Here is a 10,215-nt window from a genome sequence, read left to right on the forward strand (position 1 = left end):
GAGAGAGAGAGAGAGAGCGGAAGAAGTGAGAAAAGGTTGGAGGCCGCAATGAGCTGAGCTTTTCCACGCTTCCCCTAATTACATTTTCATACGAACCGTTTCCCCTTTATTTTCTCCTCCGCCCTACGACCATTTTTCCCGGAGCTAAATCCCCCACCATCCTTATTCTCCGTCAACAACTGCTACCCTTTTCTTTCGTTTCTTCGCCCTCGTCTATGTCTTCGTCTCTTTTCCTTCCATCATCCTCTCACGCCTTTCCGCGCGCTGGAAAAACGCTTTAATACATTTTCGTCGCTCGTCGCCGCGCGACGAGAAAAAAAAGAGAGGGAAAACAAGAGGAATATCACCTCCGGGTCGCAGTCTCGAAACGCGTCGATTTCCGCGTACAAGTCCCGCATTAAGGGCGCATTAAGGAGCGCATTCAGCAAAGCGTGGGTTCTGAAGCGGACTGTCTGTGAAACGGATTCTGAGTTCTAAAGTCCGAAGCCGAGATTACTATTGCACCGAAAAGACGTACTTGCCAGAGAGTTCGATGTTAGTTTTAAGCCAGTTCCGAAGTTAGTTTCTTCGTCATTTATCGACACTCATCATTAATCACGCGTTTCTTTCTTTACATCATAACATCGTGATGGCAGTGATTATTATATCTCACCCTTGATTTCTACGTATTATTTCTACGTCGAGCTTTGACATTCTCAGGGAATTTTTATATATACTCTTGAAGTAAGAGATAAAGAGATAATAAAGAGATGTATTGCTTATTATATTTTACTACTTTCTTTCGCAGCGACGAATATACCTTTGACCTACCGTTATTCTTGACGATGAAGCGTTACAGTGACGGACGATTTTTGTCGTCGACGAACGTGCTTACCCTCCTCCGTATGTTACCTCTCGTATCTCCATGTATATTCAGCACACGCGACATAATCGCTTTAATATAACATTTCCACTGCGTCCTCACGAAACATAAAAGCGGTCAGCCCTGTAAAAGTTGGGGGATAATACTTACTAGCGCGTCGTCGTCCTTAGACCAAATACACTGAATACACTGCCAGATACTTTGTGTCTCAGACACGCTTTAGCATCAGAAGCCACGTAGTGTCTAATTTTTCTCGGTATATTAAAATCTTCATACGCTTTTTCTTTTCTTCATTCAAGTGTAATAAGATATTTCGGAGAAATTGATTTTCGTGTCACAGTGAATGTACTCACGCATTTTCCATGTTATGCATTGCAGCTGCTTCATGTTAAAAGCTGTAAAATTGAAGTTTTACAAATTGTACCGTATAATTAAATTTGCATGGGAATTTTACGAGAGTTTACGCCTCGCAGCGAAAATTAAACGTCGATGTGCAAATGATATCCCTGCGTGTATTTGCAATCGGCGAACGCGACGGATTTTGTATGCGATGCAATAGCCGAGCGCTCGTATGGTCGGATAATCCCATTCCCGTTCGAGAGCGGACACGCCGCTTTTCCCATCGTAGCCATTCGCTTAACTTTGCGAAAGTCAGCAGCGGGAGACGAGACTAGGAAGTGAAAGAAGAAGAAGAAGAAGTAGTAGTAGTAGTAGATAGACGGCGGGGGAAGAGAGGACACAGAAAGCCTTCGATTCTTCTTTCGCTCTCGTGCGTTTGTTTACAGAGGACCTCGATAGAAGGTGGCTGGTATGAAACGAGGGTACAGGACCTCGGTAGCAGGAAGGAGAGAAGGATTCGGAGCGGAGGGACCATAACAGAAAAGTACCTGGGGTAGACGTGCGAAGAGCGAGACGAGAAGTCGCGAAGGAAAGAAACGAGCCGAAGTGGAGAAAAAGGAGGATGAAGGGGCAAAAAAAAGGATTCGAGAATTCTCGAAGCGAAGAGTCGAGTGGTTGGGTGGTCGAATAATAGAGCTGCCCTTAATACCGTCATCCCCGCGCTATCCCCGGGTTAAACGAGGGAAGAGGTCGGCGGAGGAAGCAGCGCCACGAGAGAGAGAGAAAGAGAGAGAGGAGGGGGGGGTGGCGGTGATAGTGAAGGACGAGACCGGTGAGGAGGGGGTGGAGGGGTCAGGATGGTCGCTCGTGGTTCGTATGCCGCCGCTGCCGCCACCACTGCTGCCGTCGTCGCCGTCGGGTGGGAAACAGGAGAACGGAATAGAAGGGATGATAACATTTGTATCATATTTAACGCTAGAACGAGCGGGTTAAGGGGTGGAAGACAGCCTCCACCCGCCCGACCACCTTCTTCCTCATCTCCTTCGGTCTTCTCTCCCGCTCTCTTGGTCACCCTCCCCCCTCCCCCCTTCCTCCTCCTCGGTCTCTCTCATAACCGCGCTCCTCCGCCGCCACTCTAGAACGCCACCTCGCACCCCCGTTTCCTCCTCCCTCCCTCGCTCTCGCCACTCCGAGTAATATACCACTGAAATCAATACCACCACACTGCCTTCTCTATTTACCCAAGCTCATCATCCGTACACAAATTTATTGCGTGTCCCTAGCAGCTCGAAACATCCCTCTCGATATCTGGCGCAGCCAGATTGCGACTTCGTCCTAGTCCGGTTAATGTCACGCGGTCCATTTAACGCGTTCCTTCTCGGAAATCCGTCTGGCTATCTTTCTCAAAAAGTACTTATCGATTATCTCGTCCGGTTGTTTATTCTCATACCTTTCAAAAATGTTGGCCCTCAGAAAATTGAACCAAACATCTTGCTTTTCACAGCGCAAAATTTTTCTTTTCAAATAAAAAAATCAAACCACAATTAAATAACAAATAAAAACATCTTGGTAATCTTTAAATACCTTGTGATTAACTTGGCGATATAAAAAAAAATACTATTTGTTTTAAGTCTTTTAAATGCATCCGTATTTGCTACGAAAGATATTCAAGTGCAAATGCGAAGATAGAAGTCTAAAAAAAAATGTACATAGATTTTAAGTTTTTTAAATTACTCTGAGCTTTTCTTGCTAATCTACGATTTCAATTTTCCTTAAACCGTGCGGACAATTTTCTCCTGTGCGGCAGTCGAATGTAATTTATGCATGCGCTGGGACGTCGGATAAGATCACGTTAGGCGGCCGGTGTGGTAGTTAGCGGGGGAATTTTTTAAATACCCGCCAGAGCTGAATTACTTAAAACGGTCACGACGCGCACAGGTGGTTTCGTGCGTCCGTATATACGCGGCTCACCCGCACAAAATCTTCTCGTGCACATACGTACAAAATCGCGGTGCACACACGCGGTGCATCGATGGGACGTTATACGCTACGATAATATTGCGTCATTAGGTGGGCAATGCTACTATCGCGTGCCCTGCTTTGAGCTCGTTATGAGCCACGTTCTGAGAGCCGAGAGGACGGAGCGCGGTGGTGAAGCGGAGCGAGGCGGCGGACCTCCGCTCTTGCACCGAGTGAAAGATAACCGATAAGTAGTGTTACGAGATAAATGCCACATAAATTAGCCGTACGCGATATATACGTGCTACGGCCACATACAGTATGGATGCAAAATTGCAGGTACGGTAACGGGCTTGTTATAGATATAGCTTGGTATAAGATAAACGTATGCGATAGCCACAAATTGTTTCACGAATGAGAAATGTATACAGGTAATTGTGTAATAACACTTTCTTCCTAATTATACTTGCACGTTATCGAATCGAATTCGGATTACAGAGCGCCAGAGATTCGACAGAATAAACCTAATCTTTTTTAATATTTTAGTATTTAATTATCAAGCTTAATTCAGCGTAAACGTTTCGACTTGGAATCAGATTACGCATTTATGAGCTCATGTCGGTACATTGTGCGCCGGAGCTTATTGCCTCCAGGCGTTTGTACTGTTAATTTATTGTTCGAGCACAATCGGAGCATCACGTGAGCGAGGCATCGAGATTAATAATGCATCTCGGAGGGTGCGTCCGTCAGTAGGACACACGAGAATGTGGGTCGAGTTGCACGTCTACTTGGACGGGAGGTGTATCAAAAGCTCGATGTACTCGATAAACTGATTGCTCGCGTGGACCGTATTATCGTCTCACATGTCTTTTCGACTTTTTCAGGAGAGCGACGCTGAAAAGAGCGACCAGGACCTGGTCGTCGATGTGGCGAACGAGGTAAGAATGTCATTAAAAAAGCGTCATTTATCCATTAATTTTAAAAATATATATATATATATATCTATCTATCTATTTATGTAATATCACATTTATTTACACGTAATTATAATTATCTTTCATAATTATATTTTGCATGCGAGTTTTAAACTTTGCACTTGTTTAATGTCAATTAAAACTAATATTGTTGTCGGGAAAAAAAAACGACGCGAAATGATTTTGTTCCAAACTTGTATATATTATACTTTTAGAAAATAAAAATCTATTAAAAAAAAAAAATCTTATTAAAAAATCTATTTTGATGTTAAGAAACGAGAGAAAAAGTTTTTGCGGATAAAGATATATTGCCGAATTAAAGAAAGACTGGTGCTATCGCATGCTATATCTTAAGTAGGATATTGCGTGTGTTCGTTTAACGAAATCCTGATATTTGCGTATCGCGAAAGGAGGCGTCGTCGCCGCACGCGAACGGGGAGCACTCGGACCCACGTGAAAACGGCACTCTGGAGAAGCTGGGCGCACCGGGCCACGTTGGCGGACCGGTATCCGGCGCGGGCTCGGCATCCGTTAAGGACAGGCCGCCGTCGCGCAGCGGCAGCTCCTCCGCCCGTAGTACACCGTCTCTGAAAAGTAAAGATGTAAGATCTCGCGGAGAGTAAGCTTATTCGGCGCTGCGACCCGGCCCAGTCGTGACTCTGTCGCCCATACATGTACCGAAAACCCTCTCGCGGAGCGAGCTTAAAAAGTCGATCTCTTCTATTTGCGTGGTACTTATAGGGTCGTCAGACGTTTCATCTCTTTCTTCTTTACGAATTCTTACTCACTTATGTATTTATTTTCAAGGACAAAACGGTGACCAAGAGGCAAGTAGTATAACAAAACTGTGTGATTGTTGAAATAAAAGCATCTTCAATCGAGCGCAATTCATTGTACATATTCAAGTGATGCCGTTTTCTGTGAAAGTGAATTCTTTAAAATCTTTTTGAAAACCACGATTTTTTTATAATCAAAGAAGGAGAAAATGAATTGATTCTAAAGAATCGAGTTAAATTAAATCCATTATTATTAATACTGTATATTAAATAGATACTGTTTTACATACAAAGTTGGAAATGTATGTGCTCGTAACGTGTAAAGTTCTAAATAATCAGAGAAGCGCGACCGGCACGGACTATGGGCGCATTCAATAACCAGTACCACAATCGCTCACTGAGCGCTCACTGAGCAGTTGTAGTACTTGAATGCACCCTATGAAATTCTCCAATCATCCATTTGGCAGTCATTTGTAATACTAATGAATTTGTTTCATAATTCATCATTATATGATCAATTATATATTATTATTTTATCCTTTATTACTTAACATTCAGTAAATAACAAGGATAAAATAAGTGGGGATCGCTTGAAATTTTTAAACACAGTCTCCCAAATAAACACGGAAGTCATAATATCATAAGAACGTTACCATGACTTTACTTATCACTTGTAAGTTTATTTTTTAAGTACGTCAAATTACGTCATGATGACGTTCCATGATATCATTATGATTTAAATTATGACTGTGTTTTATCTGAGTTATCCTACTCGCTGAACGATTGAACGTAAAGGTCAAAACACAGACTTTTGTATAACGCATGATGCATAAAAGAATTGACCAATCAAAGTCTTTCTATGAAATGAAAGATTGATGAATCAATCAGAATCAGACGAATCGAGTCTGATCTTAATTGGTTGGATCTATAGATAAAAATCAATCATATTCAATTGTTTGGCATTTAAATTATCTCCTTGATGCAAGCCGGAAAAAATCGATTAAACATCAATGAATCCAATAATCGGCTGGCAATTCGATTTTTTATTGTGAGAAGGATATCGACTCTCATTGAAGAATCGAACAAGAATTTGGCATCTGGGCACGTATTATAAAATTATTCGATACTGGATCCGATCGGATTTATTCAATTATTCCCTAGATTTCTATTGTGTTATTTTCTAGGGAAAAACGAAATAACTCCGATCGGAATCCATTTCGAACATTTCCATAATACGTGTCCTGAGTACAGTGCAATTTCTGTTCGACGCAGGCTCTTGCGTTTGACGGCCCTAATCATATCGTAACATTTCCGCGACAACACGGTACTTTTTTTTTATTTACCCGATCGATCGTCTCGAGGCAGCGGCTCTCTGCCGCCGCGTGCGAAACGAAACGAAAAGGAAAGATATCGCGGCTGACATGGTCAGCAAATTTGCAATCGGCATGGTCGAGAGCTTAGTACGATTGCGACACAGTGAGCGTCTGCAAAAGTGGGTGCAAACACCGTGCGTTCGCCAGGTCGACAAGCCGGGTACACCTGTGGCGGCGGCGAGGGGCTCGCGCAGTTGTACGCCAACTATGGGCGGCATCCCTGGATCCTTGGCGCGGGTCTATCATCCGCCATCGTCGCAGCAAACGCCACCGCAGGGTTATCAGGGCTTGCCATCCCGCGGCAATGAGCCGCCGCAGTCGCCCTCGCCATACAGCAACTTGCCATACGCGCGGCCCTCCATGGTGATTCACGACCCCGTAACACCTTAGTCCTTACGTTACCACGCTTTCATTAATTAATTAATATAGTTTTATATGCGACTGAAAAAAAAAGTACAAATTGATTTTGATGACCGCAACCGTTTATACTACTATTAATTTCTTTCAACCCTAGAAGGACTTCTATAAGCGTTCTCTTTGATTGTCTTCATGAGTACTGTAAAGCTATCTAAATCAAATCTGATGAAATCTAACTTAGTCTATATTATCGAATGATAGAAAGGTCAAACTGGCAGAGGTCCTCTTAGGGTTAAAACGCGATCAATCTCGTGTAAGAATCATCCAAATCGACGATGACCGTTTCCTAAGGCCATTTATTTCTTATTTTTGTGCTATAAACAAACGCGCCTTTATTTTTTTTTCTCATCTCTGTGCGTCACAATACTGAGCGATCATCTCTTCCGCAGATCGGTTTCGACGGTCACATGAGGATACCCGCGAGTAACGGATTGAACAACATCGCAGGTGGCAAACCGTACGTAATTATAATTTACGTGAAAAAAAATCGTCTTGAATCTTTTTAACAAGGAAATCTTGTAAAATGTCAAATTCTAATTTTAATGAAACTTTGTATACATATAAATTACATAAATAGAATTTAGAAAATATTAATTGTGATTTTAAAAGATGAAATCATCTCTTATATAAAGTAAAAGGCAATAAAATAAGCGATTTAAAAAATTATTTTTTTTAATTATTAATATAGAATATTTTTTGATATCTTGAAAAGTTCTTGATATGTAACGAAAAAAGTTGAAAACTCTTTAGTTTAATAGAACATATTTCAATTTTTCTACAATCAATTATTGCATAGAAATTGTATTTCAAAATTAATATTATAAAATTTTAAAGATTCAAAATATTCAAATTTTCTGGAAAACTTTTTGTTGCGAGTTATCGTAGTAAATTATAGCGAGGATTAATTTCATCTCTTAAAATCATTTATTAGTCGCAACTGATATTTTCTATAAATTCATCTATTTATGTATACGTTTCATTAAGTTTCATTAAAATCAAAATTGGACATTTTGCGAAGTTCCCTTGTAAGTTACTTCTCCCCGGCATTGTCCCTCGCGATAAAAGCGTTAAACACTTGCGTTTATTTCGCGCAGGGCGTACTCCTACCATATGAACGGCGAGGGCCAATTGCAGCCTGTACCATTCCCCACGGACGCTCTGGTAGGACCGGGTATCCCGCGTCACGCACGTCAGATTAACACCCTGACACACGGCGAAGTGGTTTGTGCCGTTACGATCTCGAATCCGACCAAGTATGTCTACACCGGCGGCAAAGGTTGCGTCAAGGTCTGGGATATCGGCCAAAGTGTCGGCAGCGCCAGCGTGAAACCAGTTTCGCAGCTGGACTGTTTGCAACGTGACAATTACATTAGGTGAGAGCTCTGAGTGATTGGTATCTCACTGTTACGTCTAAACATTTCGTTGATCTTTAGATACTTTCGTGAAAAGAACGTGCACGATTTGATCTCGTAAAGTAGGTAGCGAATAAAGTCACACATTTCTTCTGGTAGTGACTAATAATTTTATTTTAAAGAAAAAGAGACTGTTGTTTGGAGTTATTACAGCACATAAATTTTCAATGTAAAGGGTTTCTAAGTGTGCTGCGAAATTTTAAAGAAACTAAAAAGAGGTAAAAAATTTAGAAATAAATAAAAAGCGAAATAAATAAAACGCGCGAAGTAAAAAATCTTTTAAAACTGACAAAAATTATCTTAATTATATTGTGTTTACTTTCATTTTTAACCAAAGCAGTATCGTCTCATTATCGTCAATATCATTTTTTAAAAATAAAATATAAAAATAGAAACTTCTGAAACTTTAGAACTTCTGTTTATTTCTAAATGTTGCGTTGGCGATGTCTAATAAAAGACCTATGCTGAGCGTTGAAATATGTGCTAATGATGTACCTGGATAAATTTGGCTCGTTATTTAGTGTACTACGAAGAAGGTTGATAAACGCTGACATAGATTAAAGTACTATATTTATTAAAATAAAATTTCTTAACAATAAAACTAATTAAGTGGAAGACATTCGGTGTATTTTAACCTTCCAGATCCGTGAAACTTCTACCTGACGGGAGGACCTTGATAGTCGGCGGAGAGGCCAGTCAACTGAGCATTTGGGACCTAGCTAGTCCCACGCCCAGAATTAAAGCAGAATTAACTTCGTCGGCGCCTGCGTGTTACGCCCTGGCGATCTCGCCGGACTCGAAAGTCTGCTTTAGCTGCTGTAGCGACGGCAATATCGCCGTGTGGGATTTGCAGAATCAGTCGTTGGTCAGGCAATTTCAAGGTCACACGGATGGCGCGTCCTGCATCGACATCTCGGCTGATGGATCAAAATTGTGGACCGGCGGTCTCGACAATACCGTGCGCTCCTGGGACCTTCGCGAAGGTAGACAACTGCAGCAGCACGATTTCACCTCGCAGATATTCTCTCTCGGTTACTGCCCCACTGGGGAGTGGCTGGCCGTCGGAATGGAGAACTCGAACGTCGAGGTACTTCATGCTACCAAATCCGACAAGTACCAGCTGCATCTGCACGACTCCTGCGTGCTCTCGCTGCGTTTCGCTTCCTGCGGCAAGTGGTTCGTCTCGACTGGCAAGGACAATCTGCTGAATGCGTGGCGTACGCCATACGGTGCTTCAATATTTCAGGCAAGTATTTAAATGCAGACACTAACTTGACGGGATAATTTATATTCTTTGCCTCAATTTTTTGTGTTCGCTTGGCATCCAGCCATAACCTAAAACTTAGCATTCATGTAAAACGGGATGTATATTGGATATATGCATCTATATGTATATTGAATTTGGGCTAAACTATGTCTTTTCTATTTCTTGTATTTTATTATTTTTTTAAAAATTTGTTGAATTCAATTTGGTTAAAAGTAAACAAATTTTTAAGAGAGAGAACTTTTTGAAAATGACAAATTAATATATACAAAATTGAATAGTGACGTTTTTGTAAGTTTTTATTTTTGCCAATATTTTTGTTAAAATTTTGCAGTCCAAGGAGTCGTCGTCGGTGCTGAGCTGCGACATTTCCGCAGACGACAAGTACATTGTGACCGGATCCGGCGACAAGAAGGCCACTGTATACGAAGTGATTTACTAAGCCTATTCCTAATAAAGAGACTTGCCTTTCCTTCTTTAATAACATTAAAATCATGAACTTTGTTAATGTGTATTCTATCCTTTCGCGAGGAAGGAAGGCGCGAAGAGATCCCGAAAATAGGGAAACTCTCGGCGGCCTTAGAGCCAGTGTGGCTGATAAATGTGTACATATACGCATACGCGAAATTGTATTGTAACGAAATTACAAATAGAAGAATGAAAAATCGATGTGTGTGCGCGCGTGTTTATGAATGAGCGGGATCAGCGATGTATATTAATCTTGCATGTGCGCGTCCCGATTTCGCGAGTGCGTGTCCCGATTCTCCGCCGATTTACAGTACATACGCGTAATATCTGCGCGCGGACGGGATTTCTATTTGTCACGTGTATACAACGAG

The 10,215-nt window shown here is 41.6% G+C and overlaps 1 protein-coding gene across 1 annotated transcript in view; it reads left to right on the top strand.

Annotated features, from left to right (window-relative positions):
• The window catches only part of LOC105619185 (protein groucho-like), a 52,555-nt gene extending 42,737 nt beyond the window's left edge, over positions 1-9,818 (top strand). The window contains 7 exon segments of the mRNA XM_012200712.1: positions 4,045-4,098; positions 4,545-4,736; positions 6,431-6,646; positions 7,090-7,157; positions 7,795-8,073; positions 8,755-9,358; positions 9,711-9,818. Of these exon segments, the coding sequence (XP_012056102.1) occupies positions 4,045-4,098; positions 4,545-4,736; positions 6,431-6,646; positions 7,090-7,157; positions 7,795-8,073; positions 8,755-9,358; positions 9,711-9,818 (1,521 nt within the window).
• The last annotated feature ends 397 nt before the right edge of the window (positions 9,819-10,215 follow it).

The sequence above is a fragment of the Atta cephalotes genome, assembly GCF_000143395.1.
Source record: "Atta cephalotes unplaced genomic scaffold scaffold00019, whole genome shotgun sequence".
NCBI classification, from domain to species: domain Eukaryota; kingdom Metazoa; phylum Arthropoda; class Insecta; order Hymenoptera; family Formicidae; genus Atta; species Atta cephalotes.